We start from the raw sequence: 25,212 nt of genomic DNA on the forward strand, positions 1-25,212 counted from the left end.
CCCGCCGGAGCATGTACCTATTTATCTATTTGCACTTTGACGTGCTTTTGAACTGCTAGGTTGGCAGGAGCAGGGACCGAACAACAGGAGCTCACCTTGTCGCGGGGATTCAAACCACCGACCTTCTGATCGGCAAGCCCTAGGCTCAGTGGTTTAGACCACAGTGCCACCCGCGTCCCAACTGGCTCCACATGTACTATATATTAAACACAGTATCATATCACTTTAAACTGTTATGGCTTCCTCCAAATAATCCTGAAAACTGTAGTTTGTTAAGGGTACTGAGAATCATTAGGAGATCCCTATTTCCCTCCCAAAGCTACAATAGTTCTCTGGAAAGAGGGATTGGCTGTTGGGTTTCCCCACAACCAGGTGGGTGGCCACTGTGGGAGCAGGATGCTGGACTAGAGGGGCCATTGGCCTGATCCAGAAGGCTCTTAAATTCTTATGTTAAACTACTATGAAAATTGTATCTGTGATAGAACCTTCACACTGCACACTGACAACACACGGGAGAGAACAGCATCTTTCCTAGTTTTCTCAGCTATATCCGTAGCTGTTACAGGAGCCCCCGGAAGTGTTTCTAGCATCATAATGTGCTCCGCCGGAGCAGGATCCTCATTGCTCCCGCCAGGAAGGGGCAATCGACTCAGCGCATCAGCATGGCACAACTGTTTCCCCGGCACATGGGTCAAGGTGTACTGGAACCCATTCAGGAATATTGACCAACGCAACATTCTGGGGGAGAGAATTTGTGGCGTTTGTTTGTTTGGGTTGAACAACCCTAACAGTGGTTTGTGGTCCGTTTCAATGGAGAAATGGCGACCGTACAAATAATCATAGAACCTTTTGATTCCGGACACAATAGCCAGTGCCTCTTTATCAATTTGAGCATAGTTGCGCTCTGTGGGCGACAACGTACGGGAATAGAAAGAGATGGGCTTTTCCGACCCATCCGGTTCCCTATGACTCAGCACAGCCCCCAGACCGTATTGAGAGGCATCACATGCCAGGACCAGCGGCTTTGACTCATCATAATGAGCAAGGACGCTCCTGCTACTCAGCATTCCTCGCAAGGAGTCAAAAGCCTTCTGCTGCTCCCGCCCCCATCGCCACACATTCTTTTTCTGCAATAGTCTATGTAATGGTTCAGCTACCGAAGCTTTCTGGGGTAAGAACGAATGATAAAAGTTAATAAGTCCCAGGAATGACTGCAACTCCGTCTTGTTCTGTGGTCGTGGTGCCTCGATGATGGCCTTAATCTTAGCATCTGTGGGGTGGATGCCTGATGCATCAATTTTAAACCCCAAGAAATCCACAGTTGGCACCCCAAAACTGCATTTTTCTTTTTTCAGTTGCAACCCCACCTCCTTGAACTTGAGCAACACTGCACGGACACGCGCAACCAGTTCCTGTGGGTCTTTTCCAGCAATCAAAACATCATCAAAAATGGCAAGACCCCCGGCAGACCTCTTAACAGGCGTTCCATGAGCCCTTGAAAAATCCCTGGGGCCACACAAACTCCGAACTGTAATCTGTTAACTCTGAACGCCCCTTTATGTGTGACAATAGTCTGTGCTTCCGCTGATTGTGGGGTTACGGGCAGCTGTGGGTAAGCTTGTGCCAGGTCAATTTTGGCGAACACCTTGCCCCCAGCCAGTTTAGCCAACAGATGTGATACGACTGGAATGGGGTATGAGTTTCCCCTGAGCGCCTTATTGATAGTACATTTGTAATCTGCACATATCCTGACTTCCCCATTTGCTTTAAGGGGTGTGACGATTGGAGTCTCCCACTTAGCAGAGTCCACGGGTGAGAGAACTCCCTGCTTGACCAATTTATCCAGCTCTGCCTCGATCTTGGGTTGCAGTGCAAATGGCACTCGCCTTGGTTTGAGTCGGATTGGAGCCACCCCGGGGTCCAACTCGAAGTCAACTGGGGGCCCTTTATAACAACCCAGTTTTCCATTAAAGAGATCAGCAAATTCCTTGCATAATACCTCACTCATCTCAGGGCAGGTTTGGATTGAATTAAGCCCTGAGATACTCAGTCCCAGGGCAGGGAACCAGTCAGTGCCCAGGAGACTGGGGCGACTGCCCTTCGCAATCACCAGTTTGAGTACAGCCTGTTTGTCCCGGAACTGTACTCTCACGGCACACATTCCCATAACATGGATGCGGCCTGCTGAGTACGACTGCAAGGTTGCCGGAAAGGGCTCCAGAGGGGGCAACTTACCCCTGGGGAAGAATGTCTTCGCGGTCTGGTCCGACACGATGGTGAATGCGGATCCGGAGTCCACCTCCATGTCGCACTGCTGACCCTCAATCTTCACCTTGACGTGTGCCTTGCCTTGCGCTGGAAACTGCACGGCCCTCCCGTTGATCTCCGTTACGTAGTGGCAGTCCTTTAGAAAACGAGTTGCTGTGGGCGGTCTGCGATGCTCCAGTCTAGGTGCTCCTGTCGCTCCCGACGCCGCCGATCTACAGACCCTGGCGATGTGACCCGTCTTTCCGCACGTCCGGCAGATAGCATCCCTGAAACGACAACTCTTCCTTTCATGGTTTCCGCCACAACCTGGGCAACTGCCTCGGCGATCTCTGTGCACTGTGCAGGCCTGACGCACCGACTCGACCCCACGGACTGGGCTCTGGCTCGGAGTAGCCTCTAGCTCGTCCATGGCATGCGCAACTTCTATCTGTGGCTTAGTGGCCTTGCGACTGGCATCAAGCTCCTCTCTTTCATAATTCTCCGTGGCGGTGGCCTCTTTCAAGGCTGAAGCAAGGGTAACCTCTTCTTTAGCCACGATGCGTCTTCTGGCTTTCTTGCTGCTCAGACCACCAATAAACCGATCCAGGAGAGTCTCTTCCAGATTTTGGAAGCCGCAGTGCTGAGCGAGCTTCCGGAGTTCAGCCAGAAATGTGGATACAGACTCCCCAGCATGCTGCTGCCTCTTATGGAACTCCATCCGCCGGGCCATCTTGGTCTCAGTAGGCGCCAAGTGGCTTGTTAGGCAGGCAAGAATATCTTTGAGAGATGTCTCACTCAGCTTCGCTGGAGCAAGTAATGCCTTGGCCAGCTTGAAGGTCTCGGGCCCACAGTAGCTCAGGAATGTGGCCCTTCTTTTGCTGGCATCGGTGATCCCTTGAGCCACTGCAAAGAACTCGAAGCGTTCGACGTAGTCTTCCCAGGTGTGGGGCTCTGATGGCTGGAAGGGCTCCAATACCCTTGGACTCTCCATTGTCCTAGCGGGCAGGGTCGTCTTCTCAGCTGGCCAGTGAGTCTTGTTCTCAGCTGCAATCCGGACTCTGAGGCAGGGTTGTGTTTAACCGCTCCTCGGCATTCCGGATCCCACCTTCGTCGCCAGTTGTTGTGACGTGGGGTTTGTGATTTCAGCTCTCTTGACAAAACATGCTGGAGACAGTTCTCTAGTAACAGCTCTTTATTAAAGTGAACAAGACTGAAGACTGAGGAGAGGAAAGCTACATTTATAGGGACAGGGGACTAGCTAGGAAGGGATACATTTTGGAGGGAACAATATCAAGCAATCACAGTGCTGCCTTTTGGAGGAAACCAATAAGACAGAGGATCCAAATACAGCAGCTTAAATGAACCAATAGTAGCTGTACCCTCTGGAACCAAAAGGCAGTTACTTTATCCTAATGCAAATACAGACAATAATAATACAGATATAAAATCCTTTGACTCAATACACAACAATATGAAACTCTATCATCGCACCCGGCCACAACTCATCAGATAAAGTGTGAGCAGCATCACCCTGCTCTCGTGTGAAGATGAAGCACAGAAGGCAGAGCTTTGATGAAGGTGCATTTGGCACAAAAAGGGAACACATTATGTCTGGAAGACACAATGGTGCAAAAGGAACCTCTAACTGGAGATGCAAGAGTAAGGCACCCTACATGTAGGGAGGGACAGAACTATTCGTTTATTTATTTTATCACTTTTATGTACAATCTTTCGGCCAAGACAGTTTGCAATTTAAAATATTAGATTAAATGCTACAAAATATATTCAGGCCAACATCATACAGAGTAAGCATGCACTGTGGGTGTGGCTATGAAACCCAACACGCAGCAAAGTTGCACCAGTGAAGGCAACAATGGGGAGTACACTCTGTGAATGGCAGCTACTCCACTTCAGCCATTGTTGTTTTTGGTGAAATGCTTCATGGCCCCTCTTGCCTTGCCAGGATCACAGGCTTGGTCAAATAGAGCAGAGAATAGCCATTTAAGATTGCAACACACAATGTTCCACTGCAACTCCTTGCATGGCCTAGATGACTATTGCCACAGTGACTGTAGTCTCGATCCTGGCAGGTGCATCTTTCTGACAGGTGCATCTCTCAATGTAGACATTGGATGGTTGGAGGAGAATGAAAGCCCAGGTGGGCTAAAGCATCACATTCCTCCAAACTCCCTCTACCAATTGCAAAGCATCTAAACTCAGGCTCTATATTTTGCTGTATATTACCTTATGTACAGCTTTAGTATTAAAGTTTTGGGGTGTTTTTTAGAAGGCTAACAACAACAACAACAACAACAACAACAACAACAACAACAACAATTTTGGAACTTGTTATTTATGTTCTGTAAGCCACTTAGAACGCTATGCAGGAAAAAATGATAATTTAGAAAAGGTGTGTTCCCCCCTCTTCAATCTAATCTAGGATGACTGAATCCTTCCTCTCTCTCCCTCCCGCCTAATTTTAGTACCACAGTTTCTCCCGCTCGGAGCAAAGGGCTCGCACAGCAACCGCTGCTAGGGGCTCTGTGCGGAAGTTCATACTGTAACTGTGCGGAAGTGGCTTGAGAATGCGCAGTGGCTGTGGGGGAAGTAGACGTGCGCTCTGCTTCGGCCATGACGGAGGCGGCTTCGGCTGAGCTGGAGTCAGAGACTTTGCGGCTGAAGCGGCTCCGAGGCGGGGGCGGCAGCGGCGGATTCTTCACGGTACCTCAAGGACACAGGGTAAGTGGGACTACAACTCCCAGGAGACTTTGCGGCGGATGAGTTGCCCCGCTTCTTGCGTGTTTGCAAGGCGGACGGGGGAGGGGGTATGCAGGGTTTTTATTCTCCGGCGCTTGCAAATCCTACATTGAAACATGCGCAGAAGAGCTGCGGATTGTGCCTGTATTAAGCTCTGAATGTACAAATATTGCTTGTGCAAATGTGGCCTTGGCACATGCTGATGGGACTGACTGTGGGTGGTGAGATTATTTGCCCCGTGCGTATTTTATCGATGCAGAAACCATGTGCGACTTTAATTCCACGTAGACATAATTTTCATAGAATTGTAGAGTTGGAAGGGACCCTGAGGATCATCTAGTCCAATGCAATGCTGGAATATGCAGCTGTCCCATACAGGGATAGAACCTGCAACCTTGGCATTGAAGACATTGCTAAATCCTATGCGTACTTACCCAGGAGGGGTAAGTGAGTAAGGTGTGATTCCAATTTAATCCCAAGGGGCTTATTTCCAAGTAGATGTGTATGAGGTTGCTCTGCATGGCTATATATATATATATATCAGTTATATGTGCAGTTACTGCATAAGACTGAAAAGTATTAATCAGTTATGCTATTACTGTTATTTTCTTCTCACTCTTGGGAATTTTTAAATTGAAAAGCAGGTTTAAAAATTTCTACCATTTTAACGTTACAGTATTTAACAATAAAATGTTGTGCAAAGAAGCAGAAATAATACCCACCATCTTCCAGTTGTAAGGAGATGCCTCGGAATGATGTAATGATCTTTGTTTATATGACTAGGATCCTCAGCAGCATTTCTTCAGGAATCAAGCAGGGATTTAGTTCTGTGACCCATCTGTTGTTTCAGCTGGGAAGATGTCGAAGTGTGAAGGAGTTCGAGAAACTCAATCGTATTGGAGAAGGGACCTACGGCATTGTGTGTGAGTGCTGCTCCTGCCACATGAACTGGTCAAGAAATGGTGCTATGTGTGACCCAAGACGTACATATCAGTGCCTTGAGATCTGGAACACGGGTTGGCCCCTGACCTGGTTAAGGTCCTGTCTGTTCCTTGATGTTATGAACAGCAAGGTGTAATTGAAATTCAAAAATCTCAGCTCCCTGGTCTTGGCCATGCACACACCCTCTCCAACTCCCTTTGAAATCTCTCCAGTGATAATAGATGTATATTTTTCAGGTGTAAATATCATTGATGACATTTTCACACCGTATGAGGGCAATGGTAATCCCAGGTGGAAAAGCAAGAAAAGAGGTGGGAAAGTGGCTTGTGTAAAGCCACTTTGATGAGAGGCAACTTTTGAGTTGGCACTTGAGTCCAGGAGTGCTCCCAACTCTACGTTAGCTTGTCTGGAGGAGTGAAGGGTGGAGAGTGGCTTCCCCAGGCACAGAACTCTGATTGCATTGCCATTCCAGATCGTGCCCGGGACACCCAAACAGATGAGATTGTTGCACTGAAGAAGGTGCGGATGGACAAAGAGAAAGATGGTGAGTAGAATGGGAGAGCTCTGAGGTATCCCTGCTGGTCTTGGCTCAATGAAACATACTTTTGTGTTTAGTCTTGCCCACTGTCGTCTTAATGTGCTATTTCTCCCTGTAGGGATTCCCATCAGCAGCCTGCGAGAGATCACCTTGTTGCTGAAGCTCCAGCACCCCAACATTGTGGAGCTGAAAGAAGTGGTGGTGGGGAATCACCTGGAGAGGTACTGACCGGGCCGTTCCTGTCCCCATAACCTTTCCTCTACCTCAAGCAGGAGACCTGTCATTCCTGTCCCCCAAAGCTGCCACTTTATGTCACCCAAGGGTGGGGAGCTGGATCTTGTCAGCGGGCAAGAGTTTTACCTCCCTCACTGCTCCCATGGGCCAAGTTTGACAAGTAGACCTGTCAAAACACCTCACACTGTAATGGCATTGGATGACCCATCTTCCTTTGCTCATGCTGTTTGAAATTAAAACTGCACAGGCAAAGGCTCAGCATTTTGCAAGTTCTGGCAATCAGCTGACAGGTGGCACTTGAAAAACACAGGACTTTGTAGGCACTGACCATAAGATGATTAGCAGAAGTTGCAAAGGCACAGGACTTTGGTGCAAATTGTATTTTTACCTACCCTGCGGTCGTAGGGGCGAGTCTTATTCAACCTGCATGTCAGAGGTTCCCCACTGGAGTTATATCAGCTATTCGTGAATGCTAAGGCTGGCTTATATAACCTTTTAAAAAAAAATAAAAAAAAATGACAAACTTTAAAAATACAAAAATACAAACTTTAAAAACACAAACCTTTGCAGACAAAGCAGGATGGAGGTTAGCAGGAATAAAAGAAGCTGTGGATAGGGGGTGAGGTTTGCTTTGTTTCTGAAAGCAAAGCATAGTTTCCAAGGCATTGTGACCTCCAGAATATGACTCAAGCACTCAAGAGCCTGTATTTTAAGCCACTTCTTTCTATTCAGCTCTGGCCTCTTGGGTAGATATATCTCCAACTACAGAAAATAAAACGTGTGTTTGTCCTGCAGCATTTTCCTTGTGATGGGTTACTGTGAGCAGGACCTCGCCAGCCTCCTGGAGAACATGCAGGCTCCCTTCTCTGAAGCTCAGGTGAGATGGGGAAAGTAGCAGCCTTATGTTGATTGTTCGGATCACTGTCTTCATCAGAATGAAAGAGATGTCATAAAAAGCTGCAGAAAGTTGAACCCAAGGCATGGTTGTAACCAAATTTGAGACGGAAGATAGGCAAGAAGGCACTTTTTAAAAGCAAAGCATGAACAAAAGAATCAAAGTATGTAGGTGTTCAAATAGAGAGGGAGTAGCCTGGTTGGTTAATTTGGGCTGAGGTGTTTGGGCATCATCCATATCATAGGAAGCTGCTGTAAATTGAGACTGACCATTGGCCCATAAGGTAAAGTATGCTTTAGGTCAGTTCAGTAGGACTAATCCTTTCAATTCTTGTGCTGCCTTTCTGTGGATCTTTGAACCCCAGAGCAGAATTTGGCACAAGACAAAGTAGTGTGTGTTTTACACAAGAGAGATGGCTCCTTAACAATGCCCTGTTCATTTGATCCATCCCATTGCAGGTGAAGTGTATCGTTCTCCAGGTTCTCAAGGGCCTTCAGTACCTGCATGAAAACTTCATAATCCACAGGTGAGAGAAGAGCAGGGACTGGGCATTTGGCTGGAGCTAGGATCAGTATGTAGCTTGCAGGCCTGCTACTATCCATGTCAGTGTGGGAGAGAGGCTGCTTAAGGGAGCAGGATTTGGGGAAGGGCTGCACTTGGTTTTGTCTGTCCCCTGGTGAACCTCTCTTTCCTCCAACAACAGGGACCTGAAGGTATCCAACTTGCTCATGACTGACAAAGGTTGTGTAAAAACGGGTGAGCGTTTGGCCAACATCTGGCTTCCCTTGATGACTTCCACCATCACAGACACATACCCAATTGGTTTGTAATGCAGTTGGACCTGCCCTTTGACCTTGAGTGTCTCCTCTTTTCTTGCAGCGGACTTTGGGTTGGCTCGTGCTTACAGGGTCCCCCTGAAGCCAATGACTCCCAAAGTTGTCACACTCTGGTGAGTAGACTCTGAGCATCCCTTGACTAATCAACACTCCTGCACAATCACTACCTTTGCGCGAGGGTTAAAGAGGAAAGGGGCTTTGCTTTCACTGATAGGCTGCTTCTTTATGGTTTTGATACCCAACTGTGAGGGGGAGGGATTATAGAGAACCCCCCCATCAGAAGCAGCCCGTCTCCAAGCAGTCATGAGAGCAAGGGGTCTGAAGGGGTGAGTCAGGAAACGGAAAGGGAGTGCCAGGGCTCTGGCAACACTAAAGAGCCCCTGCTCCATAGGCAGGAAGAGAGGACAGGAATAGGTCAGATAGAAGACCCGTCCCTCCTATGCCGGAATTGAGAAAGAGGAGGAAAGGGAGGCGCTTCTCAGTTCCGAGGCTTTTATGCTGGTCGCGAACACGGAAGGAATTAGTGCAGGAATCTGACTCGAGCGTGTAGACATGAAATGAGCAATCCGTTACACTGTAAATAATGTGCACCAATAAAAACGTCTGAAAGACAAGCATGTGGATGGTCGTTACTCAAGAGTAGTCACAATAAACCTTGACAGCAACCAACTCAAAATAATTGCCTGGGGAAGGCATGGCAATGGAGCTCATAGAAAGAAGACTCCACACCTTCCTGGCATATGTACTTAGGAAATGTGATTGAGATCAGAGTCAAAGCAGGACAAGAGTTTCTGCTCTTGACACATATAGGGGCCTGATTCAGAAAGCATTAAAACCCTGCTTAAAAATAAGCAATGGTTTAAGGTGATCAAGCAGTGTGCTGGTGCCCACTGCTAAGAATTATGAGAATTATGCAGTTTCCTCCTCCCCATCTCCCACAGCACTGGGGAGGGCAAAAACAGCATCTGGCTTGCCTTTATGTGCAGACCTGGACTCATGGGTCAGGCACAAACTTTGGCTTCCACTTGACACTTGTGGTTTATTTGGAGAGAAACAAACCACAAGCCTTGGTTCAGACAAGAGCAAGCCAAGGCTTAGGGTTTGTTGCTCCTAGAGCTGCCAGCAGCAGACGAGGAACAAAATTGGACTTTAGAGCAGCAGCACATTTAACAAGAGGTTTCTTTTAGCTAAGTTTTAATGTGACGAGGGAAGCAGGTGGGCAACCTGCAAGATGTGCAGTCTTTCCCTGTGTCCCACTGTTGGTCACTCGGGGCCCTCATTATCACTTGGCTACCTGTGACAGGCTGAAGGGAGATTAGCTGCCCTTAGGCCTGGGAGCAGGGAGGAGGAACATGTGCAAAGGGGATCATTGAGATTCTGTTTGTGCATCTTCTGCCTCTTGTGTGAGAAAGAGGAAGGTGTGTATGTGAGATTTCCCCTCCCCCCCGCTGCCACCCCAATACCAAGTGCAGCCCTCAGGGACAAAAAAGGTGTGGGGCTATTGCAACAGGAAGACTCCTCTTTTTCCGATTAAGGAAATGCCCGTTGTCTGCTGAATTCAAATTACAGAATTCTAGCATCACAATGCAAGCTGACATTGACCTTCCCTGGGACACTTTCTCCCCTCTTTTCCAGGTACCGAGCCCCTGAGCTGCTTCTGGGGACAATAACACAGACCACCGCCATAGATATGTGGTGAGGGAAGAAGACGTCTCCTTTCCTCCATCCCCCACACCTAATGTGGGGATTAGGAGGACAGAAAGGAAAAATGCATCTGTTGAGGGCCTGGATTCATGGCTCTGTGGACAAATTGGTTTTTCCTAGGCCTGAGAGGGTGGAGGGAATAGCTGCTAGCCTCTCCGTGTTAACTGTGAGTCTTCCCTGCAGGGCAGTGGGTTGCATCCTGGCAGAGCTGCTGGCTCATAAGCCGTTGCTACCTGGGAGCTCTGAGATCCAGCAGATAGACATGATTGTGCAGCTTCTGGGCACGCCCAACGAGACCATCTGGCCAGTGAGTACTCCCCAGACCTCATCCCACCTCTGCTTTGTTGCTCCCTCCTCCTGCTTGGGTTTTGCCCCTTTGTGCCTCTTCTTATGTGGCCTTTCCTTAGTGTTGCAGCACAGCAGGTGGTGGAAAGGTCCTCTGGCCCAATATCATATGCAAAGGCATGGCTGCTTATCCGCAGCCTGACCCCCATCAACCCATGCAATGCAGGCTGCAGTAAGATACGAGGAGATCAGGTGCACTGTTGAGAGGCTGTAGCATTAGATCAGGGATGGGGGACATCAGGCTTCGAGGATCAAATGTGCTCCTCCAAGTCTCTCTATCTGGCCCTTAAGACTTTCCCCAGGTCACACCCACTTTTCCCAGGTCACACCCTTCACCAGCTCTGCTTTGCACCTTCCTTGAATTTTAGCTGGCTGAAATGGGTCCTTGAACTCTGATGCCTTCATGCCTGGATGGATAGAAAGTAGTGTGAGTGTATGTAGGAACTAGCTTACAGTACAATATAATGGTAAAATCAAGATTTGTTGGTCTTAGCATGTGCCTCTCCATCCTCCCTCCCCATCCCCGGTTATCCCTTCTTTAGATGGCTCCTGCAAGCAAGTTAAGCCATATGTTAGAGGCAAATGATTTATTTAGTGCCTTCCTTTGTGTCCCTCTCACCTCCAGGGCTTCTCCAAGCTGCCACTGGTGAGCCAGTACACCCTGCGCAAGCAGCCGTACAATAACCTGAAGCACAAGTTCCCGTGGCTGTCGGAGGCTGGCCTTCGCCTCCTCAACTTTCTCTTCATGTACGATCCCAAGAAAAGGTAACCGGGCCCAGGCTGGGAAAGAGGCCAACGTTGTTGCGATGTGCCTGCCTTTGGGGCTTCTGTTTCGCCATTCTGATTGACCCCTCCCGACAGGTAGAGTTAGAAAAGGGCAACTAGAATTTAGCCAGGGCAGAAGTGTTTTCTCCATCCCCCGGTCAAAATACAGAAGCTGTTAGGGTCATGCACCTAAACCAATCAGCAGCAAGGTTATGAGAGACACAAAAGCAGCAGCTTTATGTGCTGGCACAGTTAACCTGTGGAGTGCTCCTGCAGCTTTCCAAAGGAATGAATTAACTTGGAGGACAGAGCAGTTGAAAGCAGGTTCAGAGACAGCATACGGGGATGAGCTACAGCAGGTAGTCACAACAGGAAATCAGAATCGTGAGCAGGATGGATTGGATCCCGCATGTAATATTAGTGCAACTGTACAAGGCACAGGTTCTTGGATGTGAGCCCTTCCTTGCCCGGGAGAGACTAGCTGCATCCCTGAATAAATGAGCTAGCTGTAAGGTGGGCGCCTGCTCGCTTGTCTTCGATTGCTCCTGTGATCTCCTCTGGCCAGAGCCCTTGGCTTGGCAGAGGCACATTCAGGAAGGAAGAGTGGAGCTGCTGCAGGAGAACAGCCTTCCTAAGCCAGAAATTTGTGGGTGGAATAGAGGGATAAGCAAGTGGCAGGTGAATTCACCCCTCGCTTTCACGTGTCTCTTCCTCTTCAGAGCGACAGCTGGCGACTGCCTGGAGAGCTCCTACTTCAAGGAGAAGCCTTTACGTAAGTCTCTTGTAGCTTCCTTTCCCCACACTCAGGGCTGCTGCCACAACCTGATTCATCTTCTCCCTCTTTTTCCAGCCTGCGAGCCAGAGCTCATGCCAACCTTCCCACACCATCGCAACAAGAGGGCCGCCCCCAGTGTAGAGTGCACAGGCAAGCGCAGTCGGCCCTGAGGATGACACTGCTCCCGGTAAGGACAGGCGTGGGCTGGAGTAAAGTGTACTTAACAACAGTGGAAGCTGCCTTATACCGAGCCACACCATTGGTCCATCTATTGTATTGTCTACTCTACACTGATTGGCAGCAGCTTTCCAGGGATTTCAAGCAGAGCTGTCTCCCAGCTCTACCTCCAGACACCAGGAATTGAACCTGGGACATCAAACCCCATTTCAGCCTGGCCATGTCTGTACGTACCTGACACCAGATGCAATATATGTTCTCAGGTGCAATGCAGGAGAATGTGGCTTCATCAGGTGTGGAGGCTTGGCCTAATTAGACCTGTGGACTGTGGGTTCCCCACCACTAACCTAGAAATATAGCCAGCTAGGAGTCTTATGAAGCTGTAGCTGCTCCACTATTCTCTGCTGTTTATGTCTCCCATGTGCTTTCAAACAGCTGTGACCACAGGAAGCTGAAAGCAGGGCACGGAATTTGTGGCCCATGGGCCAACTTTGGCCTACCATGCTGCTCCTAGCAAACCATGCCCACCTGCTCCACACCTGAAGCAGCTACCAATGTGGCTTCAAAGGAACGATAGGCTGTTAAAGGAAGCTACCGATTGTTCCTTTGCTGAAGCAAAGTGTGTTCAAGCCACCCATTAGCTGATGAATGGTAGGAGTATGGCATGCTCTGGGATCAGGAAGCAGGTTGCACTGAAGCCCTTGCTAAAACAAAAGGGGCATACGAATAGCATGAAGTCTTTGAAAACACCTTTGAAATACTGGACTGAAAGCAAATGATGCTTAGGGAATGTTCAGGGAGGTTTTTAAGCAGAGACCACCGATGCCCTAGAAGGGGGTTTCCTGCACTGGCAGGGTTTGGGACTGGATAACCTTTCCAGCCCCTCCCAACTCCATGGTTGCAGGAGTGCTGTCGCCTGAATGCAAAGAAACAAATCTGAAACAATTGTGGTACTTCTGTTTCTCTTTGAAAGGGCAGAGCTTGAAGAGAGGCAGTGCTGGCTGCTGCCAGGCACGTCGGGACAGAGAGCCAGGAGCCTACAGAGGGTGTCGTGACAGCTCCCATGTTCTTCATAGGAATCAGCTGCCCCTGCTGGGAGACACTGATTACCAACTGGGAGCTAGCTTGCCAAGCTGCACCGAAGCTCCTGAATTATCAGCTCAACTCTTCCCTGATGGAAAGAGCAGGGCCCAAATAGTAGCCCCTTAAAGGTAAAGGGACCCCGACCATTAGGTCCAGTTGCAGATGACTCTGGGGTTGCGGCGCTCATCTCGTTTTATTGGCTGAGGGAGCCGGCATACAGCTTCCAGGTCTCTTCTTTGCGGGCAAAACCCAAGACTGAACCAGGACTGTGTCTCAATAAAGTCTTTTACCACTGCCGTCTTTGAGTACCAGTAGTGTACCTGGAGGGTGAATACTAAAGCTGCTGTGAGCCTTAGCAGAAGGACTGGGAGGGTGGGGAGGGAGATGCCAGATCCCTAGGAGGCAGCCTTATATATAGTGGAGGGAAGTTCCTAGGCAGCAACAGCAGCACCTCTGCATTTAGAGATGCTCAGGCACCTTTAACTCCCACACTGTTTTGCATCCCTACCTGCATGCACTGCTTGTTCTGTGCGTCAAGCTCTGCTTAGCAACTTACCGTGGGTGAGGGTTGGAAGATCAGGGACTTCAACCTCTTCGCATCTCTATTGTAGCAAACACATAAGCATATATCCCTTCTTGGTCCAGTGAGCTTTTGAAGGCCTTCCTTTCTGATTCAGAGGTGAAAATGGGAGTGTCTCTGGAGCACAGCAGCGTATTCAAGTTCTTGCTCTTCTCCACTGCTGAAAATTCACCCACTTGTTATGGACAGTCAAGCAGCAGCAGCAGCTTCAAATGAAGGCTCAAGCAGAATCCTTTTGCTAGATCTGTGATATTGCTTTGCTTTGTGTAGGGAAACAGAAAATAGGTGTCTGAAGCACCTTTAGGAGGCTGAAACGTTATGCCACAAGCATCAAAAAAGAGAACTGACCAGTTACACCTGTCTCCTGACTTTTGTGCATGGGCCAAAGTGACACTGGGAAGACTAGGTGGCCAAGGGGGAAAGTGTGGGAGGGAAGTTTCCAGAACAGCCTTGAAAAGAACTACTGTAATAGACAAGTGTGTCTTACTTCTGGAAGTGCTTGTCCTTAATGATCAGAAAATTCTGATGGGTTAACTCCATGATACGTATGAAGCTGCTTTATACTAAGCCAAACAGCTAGCAGTAGTTTCAACTTTTCCAGATCTGGGAGCCTGCTTTCACCTAAGCATGCTTTTGGAGACGGAATTCTTAATTTTTTACCATATATTTCTATGATGGTACATGATATCCCCACCCCCATGGGACAAATCACATGTCAATCATCTAATGTCATTATGCTTTCAGCAGGGAGTAGCTGCTCAATCCAGTTGCCCACAGAAAATTTGGTTGTGCAGCAGTATCTCTCCCTGCTCCATATATGACATCACATATGACATCAGGTGGGAGGCAGGTAGGCGTGGTTTGAGAAAAATAGAAACCCTGGGCCAAATGGAGACCTAGTGCAGGCCAAATTTGACCAAAGAGCCAGAGGTTCCAAAGCCCTATGCTAGTGGATCCCAGCCTACCAGCTAAAGACCAATGATCTAGCCTAATATTGTCTATTTGCCAGGGTCTCTGGCAGAGAGAAGTTGCTACCCAGTCCTTTTAAATCAGTGCTGCTGAGACCCCCTGCGTGCAACACAGCAGCTCTACCCCTGAGCTATGTAGTCCCCAACTGGGTTCCTTCCAGTGAGGATTCAAACTCTGGAACTCAACTACCCACACTACTGGGGGGGGGGGTGAGAGAAAAGAAATCCAGAGAAGAAAGGAGATTACACTTCTGTTTATTTTGCACCTCTGCTTCTGTAAACCACCAGGGAGATGCTGAGTGCCTCTGAGGGCTTGGGAACAGCTCTGCCCCTGCCTAGTAGCAGGTGACTCAAACCCAGCATTAAGGCTTTTCCTGCGCTGTCTCAGCCTCCATAGGAGAGCCACAAGGATTCAGGAAAAGGTATAAACAAGGATATAAACAAGGAGAGGCAACCTCCACCCCCTCCTGTAATCTCAGCCCATCTTCTCCCATGGCAGCTCCCTTTGGTAGCTTCCCCCCAAACCTTGGTGCCCTCCAGATGTCTTCCACTACAGTTCCCATCAGCCCCAGCATTCTAATGCTCTGCTGGCTGCAGAAGGTGGCAACTGTAGTGCAAAACAACTGGAGGGCACCCAGTTGGGGAAAGGCTGCCCTACATCCTTTGGAATACACACAGAGCAGATGAACATCATGTAAAACTTCATTGTGCCCTGATATTACAAAAGATGGGATTCTGGCAGAGGAGTGTGCGTGTCCTTCTAACATGTCAATTGATTCGCCATTTCTTGTCAGCCAGCTGGAACCACTTTCAGATTAAACCATGCCCCCCCAAATGCTCAGTGGAAAGGATGAGGGAAGCGAAGGGGGGAGAAACTCACCTGTCCAGCAAACACTACTGCGGGAGACTGTTTAGGACTGGATCCTCCCACCCCCACAAATTTGTTCACCTAAATCCTCAAAATATTTAGGATTTGAGAAAAGTCCTGTTGGTCGGGAAAAGAATGTATGCTGAAAAGAGTGTCTGGCTGTTTTTTCCTCTGAAACAAAAATAAGTGTTTTTCAGAAAATTGGGAGAGGGAAGACCTGGGAGAGGGGAGACAAAAAGCAGGCTGTGTGTGCAGTTCTAGATGAAGCCTCAGAACTGCAGAGGAAGCAGCTTTTCTGTCCAAGGTCCGGTTGATGCCCTGGTGGGTTTTCCCAGCGTGCGCTATTGCCAGACTCCTGGCACCCCCTCGTGCAGCAGCTTGTCCACCTCTGTCCTCTGCAGCCAGAGGCGCTGCTGCTTCTCGCTTTGCAGCTCTTCCATGTGGTGGCTGCTCCGGCAGACCTGCGCTCCGTCGCAGCTGCCGCCGTGCAGCAGCCTGCAGGTGTTGCAGCAGGAGGCCGGGAGGGTGCCCGGGTGCATGCACGAATGCAGGTGATAGCGCGGCGGCTCTGTCGGGGACATCCCTGGACCTGGCACCGGAGCTCGGCGCATCCCCGTGGGGCTCAGCTGGGGGCTCCTTGGCTGCCTTGCTGAGGGAGAGGCTGGGCTGCTGCCCCGGTGGAGCTGGGGGCCGCCAGGGCTGTCGTAGTGAGGGCTGGGAGACAAGAAGCGGCTTCCCGGAGGCGTGGGGTAGTCCGCTTCCGAAGTTCTGCTAAGCTCCCGCCGCAGGGAGATAAAGGAGAAGGAGGTCTCCAGATCGGGGCCCTCCGAGGCTGGGATCCCGTTGCCGTATGGTGGCTCCTCCGGGCCCAGCACCCACATCTTGCTCCTGTTCTCCGCAAGCCCCTGCGGACTCTGGAAGTGCTGCTCTCTGCTCCGCAACCGGGGGCTGCTGCGCTCGCAGAGGGGGATGGGCTGCTGCTGCTGCGATGACAATGGCAACCTAGGTCCCAAAGGGTCACCATACGGGCCCTGCCCTTCCGGACCCTCCCTGTACAGGTCTATCGCATCAGCTGGCTCCACACGGAAATCTCTGCCCCTAGGCCATCGCACCAGGCTCTGCAATTTGGCCACACAGTTCTCCAGGCTGCCTTTGGCTTCCCTGCGGGCCTGGAGAAGATCTTCAGGTGAAGCGGTGTACGGCTCCAGCTCCTGCACGATCTTCCCCAGGATCTCGCACTCGACCCTGGCTGCAAAAAAGCAGCAGGCTGCAGTGAGGAGGCTGGCACTCGGGGGCAGCTGGGCAATGACCAGGTGGAGGCTGTCTCTCGGGATGTAGCCCAGCCGGCGGAAACTCCTGGTGATTTCGGCCTCAGGCAGGACTCCCTGGAGGACGTGCACGTAAACACCTGAGAAAGTCTGCAGAGAAAGACACAGACTTAGTGCCCTGCATTGCTCGACACACAAATTTAATACTGTTACAAAGCAATTTACACAGCCATCGATAAAACAATCTATTTTCTTTTCTTTAATTGCCATGCCAGGAGTTTTCCCACTGAAGTAAATGAACATGGCTACCTTAGGTTCATTAATTTCAGTAGCTCTTCTGTGAATATGACCAGTTTTGGATACAACTTTGGATACCACAAGTTTGTTTGTTCATTCAGTGACTAGGCATGGTACAAAGCAACAATATTATCTTCGTATTATGCATGGGATTATACATGCTGCCCAGCTGTCATTGACCGGTAACCATTAGATAAAGTAGTGTTTCAGGTTAAGAACAGTTTCAGGTTAAGACCGGACCTCCGGAACAAATTAAGTTCTTAACCAGAGGTACTACTGTACATTTACTGAAAATGAGTATGAAATTTATCCATGCCATGAAATTAGCAGCTGTAGGAGTATGTGACTGGTTTTTGTTTTTTTTAATTAAAAGGAAGTTTTAAATTTGTTTTTATTTTAGGTTTAATTGTATTAAGCACTTCCATTTTGCTGTTTGCTGCCCTGCGCTCCTTTAGGAAGAAAGGCAGGACAGAAATTTAATACAGAATAATGATTCCTTCAGTTCTCTGGAAGAGAAGCAGGATTTCAGCAGTGAATATTACTACTCTGACCGGGACAGGAAACTATCAGGAAATGGAGGAAAAGGGGCTGAGAAGCTAAGTAAACCTCTGCACACCAATGAATGGAAGGTGGTTGGCTTTATTTTTTATATGTTGCACGTCTATATTTGAGGTGAGCTGCTCTTTGCATGATTTGGAAGTAAGGAAGGAATTCAAATAAGTAAAATAAACAACTGTTTCTGTCTGCAATATAGCAGAGTCCTGTGCGGCCTCCTCCCTCTGCCCCCACAATGCCTGACTTCCCCCCACAATGCTCACTTTTATGGTTCCAAATTCCTTGCGCCAGGGGAAGAAGTAAAGATTGATGGCTGCCAGCTCCAGCACCTCAAAGGCCCGGCCAAGATTCTGGAGCGCCAGTCCCAGATCCAGCTGTCCTCTCAGGGCCGCGGCAAGCATGGCGAAGGTGTCCTCCCCTCTCAGAGCACTGTGAACTTCTGGATCCTCCAGCAGTTGCCGCCACATCCGCTCCTTCAGGGACGAGTCAGTGCAGATGCCAGTGTGGCCCTGGTGGAAATTGTTCTCCAAGCACTGGCGATACTTCTCCTGCAGTGCCGCTCCAGGAGACAACATCCTGCAGCGTGATGAGAGCAAAGCCCTGAACCTGGTCCCATTTGAAATTCCGTCAGTCAAATCAGCCTATGGCTACGAGTGGGATTGCCAAGTGAATGAATTCAGCCATCAAGCCCATAAAACACAGCCTTGTATACTGCACAGGGTGGTTGTATTGATTTACAAAACCCATAGATGAGTTTTCCCGCTGCAAAGAAAATACCCATGCCAAATATATATAAAATTCCGCCCCCAGAAGCCCTTTAACATAAGCTGCAGTCCATAAATAGACTGATGCAGTATGGGCAGATATTCTTCATTTGCATGTGTATTCTCACTTCTCATGTTTTTTTCCAGTGTGTGTGTGTGTGTGTGTATTGCATTGAAAAGAACCTTTTCCTTGCAGCACTGAAGGATTTGTTTTTTTGTTTTTGTTTTAATCTTAAAGGAACAGGTTTTTTAAAAAGTTTTAAAAATCATAATTATAATAGCACACAAAAAAAGAATCTTATAATATCATTGGCAGGTATTGCAAGTAAATGTTTCTATATTTCAGACAAATGTCCCAATTATATTTAATTTGTTTATTGCTATCCCTTTCTAGAGGAGGGCTAAATCGTTTTTTAAAAGAGAGCTCATTACCTTCAGGTTTACAATCTAAGAAGGCATGACACAAAGGTGGAAAGGTGCATTTAGGTAACCCACCCTAAACAGTTTAGGGACCCAAAGATTAAAACCAGCATTTTGAACTGGACCTGGAAACGCACTGGTAGCCAGAGCAATTGGTGCAGAAGTGTTGCATGATCAGACCATGTCTGGGTAACAGTATGTATGTACAGAATGTATATATATATGCGCATGCAAAGCGTAATGTAACCGCAATCAGAAGGTAGGTGATAATGGCCAAGTGATAGGAAAGGGAATTGAAGTGTATTGATTCATTTCAGCCATTTCTACCCTGCCTTTTAGAGGATAAACCCTCATGGCTTTTAAAGGATGTTGCCCTGGTGTACAGAGGAATGCTACTGTCTGGCCTGACTGCTGGAGATTTTGGCAGGAAAAAAGTGTTCTCAAGATCATTACTGGCTCATCAGTGAGAATTTGGCTATTCCCTTTCTCTCATCCATCCCAAACCGTTGGCACTCACACACTTCCCCGATTGTCCTCTTGCTTTTTTCAAGCACTGATTAAGTTTCCAGCAGAGTTGCTGCACAGAGCTCTTGTGTACAAACTGACAGCTGGTATTGCAGTGGAATGACAAGTGCCACTGACAATGGAACTCGCCCCATCTTCTGCATTACTTGTTCAATTATTATCTTCACTCTCTCCACCATCTGTACGCCAGCCTCCTGCAACCTGGTGCCCTCCATATTTTTGCGACTGACTCCCCATATGCCTTACCACTGACCATGTTGGCTGAGGCTGATGGGAGCTGTGGTCCACAAGATCTCCTGTCCTCCAGACGGTGCTACTCTTTGGAGAAACTAACAAGGTGCATGGCTGGGGGGGGTAGTTTTGCCAATTTCACCACATTGCCTTTTAAATATGTCTCTACATTCTCCACCACTAAAGTGAAAGTAAGTCCTTGTGAGAATATCTATATCAAAATATACACACTGTTTAGTATGCCAAGACTATTCCGATTTGGAATAGAGTTAGGAGATATTTGCTTCCTCTCTTCAGTCACATCCGGTTCATTGGTAGAGAATCAGCTTTGCATGCAGAAGTTCCAAGGTTCAACATCTCCAGGTAGGGATGGGAGAGACCCCTGCTTGAAACCCTGGAGAACTGCTGAATACTGTGGGACTCTGCCTGCCACCCTGAGCTCCCTGCCCTTTGGTTGCCACTCTGTGGCTTCTGCCTCCTTCCCTCCACATGTCTGGGAGCCAAAAAGGCAGCCAATCACCACAGCCACAGCTCAGGGAGAGAGGGTGGAAGCGAGCCACCCAGGGGACTAGAGCACATGAGCCAGGCAGGGACAGCCCCTGCCCCAAGAAAAGTTGTTGGGACTTCTTTGCCAACACTTGCTACGTTCATGGCTTCTGAGTATGTGGCTGTCTTCTCTGAAAGAACTGCTGTTAGTGCATAACACCACAGACAACAATACATAGTTGTCAACCCAGTTCCTGAAATAAAAAGGTAAGTTGCTATGGGAGCACTTTAGAATCAAAAGCCCACAAATAGCTCTTAAAAATAACAATGTGAAAAGATCTAAGCCCAACAGAGGGAGACTCTCGGAGAGTTAACATATACCTGTTTGCCTGAGATAACAGACCCACCCACCAGATCACCAAGTGCTGAGAATGAGAGACTTGAGGGGGATAGCTTTGCTTTTGCGCGTGGGGGAGGGGGGGTGCAGGAAGGCAAGTCCTTGGGAGAGAGTCCTGTCAGTGCCACAGCCTCAAGGTGGTAGTGGGGCACACCGTAAGTGCTTCCAATGAAGGGGGGGGGAGAAGTGCTGGAATGATTATGTGGGTACTGTGGCTTTGCAGAGAAATAGGGAAAGGGACAGAATCATAGGGCAAAACAACGGGGCATCAGCGGCGTGGGTGCCCAATACATAAATCAGTGGGAGACGGTTGGAGTAACCCACATGAAAACCCTGTAGATCATGAATCATTATTTCAAAAAGTGCCTCATCCACACTAATTCCCTGTTGGTCTGCTCCAAAAGCCCCGGGGTAGCTTCTTTGGACAGTATGCCAACATAAAGTGTGCCAGCCTTTAAGGTGCCACAAGGCGCTTCTCGTTCATGCCTAGTAGGTGCTGCACAGAAAATAAAGACACACATCGCTCCACCAGCAGGTCCAGTCTAAAAAAGGGACCGGCACCAGAAGGGACCCGCTGGCTCAGAAGCTGCCACCATCACCCTGGCAGACTTTCGGGTGCCACAGGGCTGTTGGTCGCTGCTGCTGCTGCACTAGACAAGGAGATTTGGAGCGGGGGCGGCAGTATGCCTACCACTTGGGGGATCCAAAGGGCTCGTATTTGGAGGGTGGGGGTCTGCAGAGCCTGAAAGAGCCCCCTCTCCCTGCTCGCAAGGCGAGGAAGGGAGCGCCTTTTCGTCCCGCTGGAACGTCATTGGGTGCTGAGTCAAACACGCCCGCCTCGCAAGTCTCCCCCGCACGCCCCCGCAAATCTGGCCGGTTGGGATTCGAACTCGCGTCCCGCTCACCTGCCAGCGCTCGCTCGCTAGCTCCTTGGCCCCCTTCTCTCGGTCTCTCGCTCTCTTTCTCTTTTGGGCTCGCTCCTATCACTTCCGGTTCTTCTTTGCCCCGCCCTTCCCGAGAGGAGATTACGTCAAGTCTCAGGAGCCGGCCGTTAACCTTTTCCTTGCTGCACTGAAGGATTTGTTTTTTGTTTAATCTTAAAGGAACGGGTTTTTTTAAAAAAAGTTTTTAAAATCATAATTATAATAGCACACAAAAAGAATCTTATAATATCATTGGCAGGTATTGCAAATAAATGTTTGTGTACAGTATTTCAGACAAATGTCCCAATTACCGTATATTTAATTTGTTTATTGTTATCCATTTCTACCGCACAATTGCGCTCATTTCACACGCTAGCAAGGTTATGCTTAAAATTCTACAAGGCAGGCTTAGGCAGTATGTGGACCGAGAACTCCCAGAAGTGCAAGCTGGATTTCGAAAGGGCAGAGGAACCAGAGACCAAATAGCAAACATGCGCTGGATTATGGAGAAAGCTAGAGAGTTCCAGAAAAACGTCTACTTCTGCTTCATTGACTATGCAAAAGCCTTTGACTGTGTCGACCACAGCAAACTATGGCAAGTTCTTAAAGAAATGGGAGTGCCTGATCACCTCATCTGTCTCCTGAGAAATCTCTATGTGGGACAAGAAGCTACAGTTAGAACTGGATATGGAACAACTGATTGGTTCAAAATTGGGAAAGGAGTACGACAAGGTTGTATATTGTCTCCCTGCTTATTTAACTTATATGCAGAATTCATCATGCGAAAGGCTGGACTAGATGAATCCCAAGCCGGAATTAAGATTGCCGGAAGAAATATCAACAACCTCAGATATGCAGATGACACAACCTTGATGGCAGAAAGCGAGGAGGAATTAAAGAACCTTTTAATGAGGGTGAAAGAGGAGAGCGCAAAATATGGTCTGAAGCTCAACATCAAAAAAACCAAGATCATGGCCACTGGTCCCATCACCTCCTGGCAAATAGAAGGGGAAGAAATGGAGGCAGTGAGAGATTTTACTTTCTTGGGCTCCTTGATCACTGCAGATGGTGACAGCAGTCACGAAATTAAAAGACGCCTGCTTCTTGGGAGAAAAGCAATGACAAACCTAGACAGCATCTTAAAAAGCAGAGACATCACTTTGCCGACAAAGGTCCGTATAGTTAAAGCTATGGTTTTCCCAGTAGTGATGTATGGAAGTGAGAGCTGGACCATAAAGAAGGCTGATCACCGAAGAATTGATGCTTTTGAATTGTGGTGCTGGAGGAGACTCTTGAGAGTCCCATGGACTGCTAGAAGATCAAACCTATCCATTCTTAAGGAAATCAGCCCTGAGTGCTCCCTGGAAGGACAGATCGTGAAGCTGAGGCTCCAATACTTTGGCCACCTCATGAGAAGAGAAGAATCCTTGGAAAAGACCCTGATGTTGGGAAAGATTGAGGGCACTAGGAGAAGGGGACGACAGAGGACAAGATGGTTGGACAGTGTTCTCGAAGCTACGAACATGAGTTTGACCAAACTCTATCCATTTCTAGAGGAGGGCTAAATCGGTTTTTTTTAAAGAGAGCTCATTACCTTCAGGTTTACAATCTAAGAAGGCATGACACAAAGGTGGAAAGGTGCATTTAGGTAACCCACCCCAAACAGTTTAGGGACCCAAAGATTAAAACCAGCATTTTGAACTGGACCTAGAAACACACTGGTAGCCAGAGCAATTGGTGCAGAAGTGTTGCATGATCAGACCATGTCTGGGTAACAGTCACATCTAGGGAATTAAAAACAGATCCCGGTAACTTAGCATGATTGTTCCATGGGATACACCCCAAACAGCTATCAAATCGCAGATTACATCTACCACACAGACTAAGCTGTAAAAATCAGGCATAGATCCAAAGTGGGGATCCTCATGATTTCTACATTAAATCTTCCTAAAGTCACTATTAAAATGCACATAACATTGGTAGCCCGTGATCTGAACCACAGATGTCATAAATCCCATACTTCATGATGCCACTATGCCATGGCATGAAAACATGGAGCAGGCCCCTGCAAGGAGGGACTTTTCAACCTTTTTGGGTCCACTGCTCCCTTGACCAACTACATTCTATCAGTGGCACCCCTGTGGGGCTCAGGAGACCAATTATGTCACCCCTTGCCTGAGCTGGCAGCCCCACACCCCTGCCTTGTGGAAGGTTCCCTCAGCCTCCTCTCTTCTCCCCTGTCCTTGGGAGTCATCTGCACAGCTGCAGCTGCCACCCCGGTCTCTGAGCTGCCCCGCCCCCCGCCCCAAAGAGAGGTGCCCCCTCACAATAACCCACAGGGGCCTGGGAAGCACCCCCTGGCGAACTCCAGAGGCAACATTCACCTGGGGAGCTTGGAGCCAGAGCTGCTGCAACAAACAGTTGTGCAAGCATTTAGGAGGCAGAGACGTGAGAGGGAATCAGAGGAAAGGGCCAGTGTTGCCCGCGGCACCCCTGACCATCATTCAAGGCATCCAAGGGTGCCATGGCACACCGGTTGAAAACCACTGATAGAGGCTAATGCATGCCCCAAGGCTTCTTCAGTCTTGAAGAATATCATAGCTAAGATCATAACAAAACATAGTGGCTGGCATGGTGCAGCCTGATCCTAGGCACACTTACTTGGAAGAAAAGCCTGCTGTGTTTGGTTAGGCAGGGTAGTTACCTAAAAAGTGTGCATTTAAACCCATCCAGTTCTAGAAATCCAGCAACAGTTCCCAATAAAACCTCAACCCCTTGGTAGAACACCTGCCTTGCATGCCAAAGGTCCCAAGTTCCATCCCCAGCATCTCCAGGTAGGGCAGGGAAAGGTTCCCCAGTCTGGAATCTTGGGGAGTTGCTGCCAGTCAGTGTAGGCAGTATTGAGCTAGACGGACCAATGGGTCTGGACTCTGTATAAAGGCAGCTTCCTATGTTCCTGCCTGCCTTTCCATCACTGGGTCCTATGGTAGCAAAAGACAGCTTCTGTTTGTAAATGAAAAGACCTGCAGCAGAGGGCGCATTTGCATTGAGAAATAAGCTCTTTTTCCTGATGCAACTGGAAACCTCCAAGCTGTGAAAGAGTGAGGGAAAGCAATGCTGAGGAACAGGACAGACAGTTCTGTCTTTCCTTACAGGGTTCTTCTAGAAATCCTGCCTTTATTACCTTTACAGTATTTTTATTACAATTATTTATTTCCTAGGTAAATGGATTTTAGAATTGCTAAGCCTGATTTGTATTCAATTGATATTATTTTATTGTACAGTGCTTAAAACAAAAATTGTCATGAGGTGTCTTGCAGGCCTTGTTGTGAGAGCTAGTGTGGTATAATGGTTCAAGTGTAGGACTAGGACCTGGGCTGCCAGGGTTCAAATTCCTGCTCAGCCATTAAAGTCACTGGGTCACCCTGGGCCAGTCTAAACATACTTCACAAATAAAACGGGGAGAAAGCGGAGTGTGTGTGTGTGTGTGTGTGTGTGTTTGTAAGTAAGTAAGTAAGTAAGTAAGTAAGTAGGTCAGTCAGTCAGTCAGGATAAACAAAAATCGAATGAATAAATCTGGTGCATGTTTTCTCAGAAGTACAGAGTTCAATGGTGCTAAGTAGGTGTGTGTA

General features: G+C 48.5%; 2 protein-coding genes across 4 annotated transcripts; one reads left to right on the plus strand and one right to left on the minus strand.

Annotated features, from left to right (window-relative positions):
* Window positions 1-4,844: 4,844 nt before the first annotated feature.
* On the plus strand, window positions 4,845-12,225 carry CDK10 (cyclin dependent kinase 10). 2 transcript variants are annotated; one of them, XM_060276048.1, is made up of 13 exons: window positions 4,845-4,986; window positions 5,855-5,927; window positions 6,419-6,490; window positions 6,603-6,705; window positions 7,514-7,595; window positions 8,072-8,139; window positions 8,317-8,369; window positions 8,493-8,562; window positions 10,085-10,144; window positions 10,337-10,460; window positions 11,124-11,263; window positions 11,983-12,035; window positions 12,114-12,225. In XM_060276048.1, the coding sequence occupies exons 1-13, from the start codon at window positions 4,879-4,881 to the stop codon at window positions 12,206-12,208; spliced, it is 1,101 nt and encodes a 366-aa protein (XP_060132031.1). In that variant the 5' UTR covers window positions 4,845-4,878; the 3' UTR covers window positions 12,209-12,225. The 2 variants fall into 2 exon arrangements, with proteins under 2 accessions (XP_060132031.1, XP_060132030.1); XM_060276047.1 differs by having other exon boundaries at window positions 11,983-12,208.
* SPATA2L (spermatogenesis associated 2 like) lies at window positions 7,243-21,648 on the minus strand. 2 transcript variants are annotated; one of them, XR_009557792.1, is made up of 4 exons: window positions 21,563-21,648; window positions 18,098-18,410; window positions 15,727-17,132; window positions 7,243-14,138 (listed from the first exon to the last, which is right to left on the minus strand). XR_009557792.1 is itself a non-coding variant. In XM_035119703.2 (3 exons), exons 2-3 carry the CDS (start codon window positions 18,407-18,409, stop codon window positions 16,056-16,058), a joined length of 1,389 nt encoding a protein of 462 aa, XP_034975594.2. In that variant the 5' UTR covers window position 18,410; window positions 21,563-21,648; the 3' UTR covers window positions 15,086-16,055. The 2 variants fall into 2 exon arrangements, 1 of the variants encoding a protein (XP_034975594.2); XM_035119703.2 differs by lacking the exon at window positions 7,243-14,138 and having other exon boundaries at window positions 15,086-17,132.
* Window positions 21,649-25,212: the final 3,564 nt, after the last annotated feature.

Source organism: Zootoca vivipara, chromosome 6, assembly GCF_963506605.1.
Source record: "Zootoca vivipara chromosome 6, rZooViv1.1, whole genome shotgun sequence".
Taxonomy (NCBI): domain Eukaryota; kingdom Metazoa; phylum Chordata; class Lepidosauria; order Squamata; family Lacertidae; genus Zootoca; species Zootoca vivipara.

What these genes read in the sequence shown, in the direction of transcription:
- CDK10 (XM_060276047.1), top strand. Translation starts at nt 4,879, where the DNA reads ATGACGGAGGCGGCTTCGGCTGAGCTGGAGTCAGAGACTTTGCGGCTG. An exon ending in GTGGGGAATCACCTGGAGAG is followed by an intron (nt 6,706 to 7,513) that starts GTACTGACCGGG and finishes TTTGTCCTGCAG; the next exon opens with CATTTTCCTTGTGATGGGTT. An exon ending in CCAACGAGACCATCTGGCCA is followed by an intron (nt 10,461 to 11,123) that starts GTGAGTACTCCC and finishes TCTCACCTCCAG; the next exon opens with GGCTTCTCCAAGCTGCCACT.
- SPATA2L (XM_035119703.2), bottom strand. Translation starts at nt 18,409, where the DNA reads ATGTTGTCTCCTGGAGCGGCACTGCAGGAGAAGTATCGCCAGTGCTTG. An exon ending in AGGAATTTGGAACCATAAAA is followed by an intron (nt 17,133 to 18,097) that starts GTGAGCATTGTG and finishes CTTTCTCTGCAG; the next exon opens with ACTTTCTCAGGTGTTTACGT.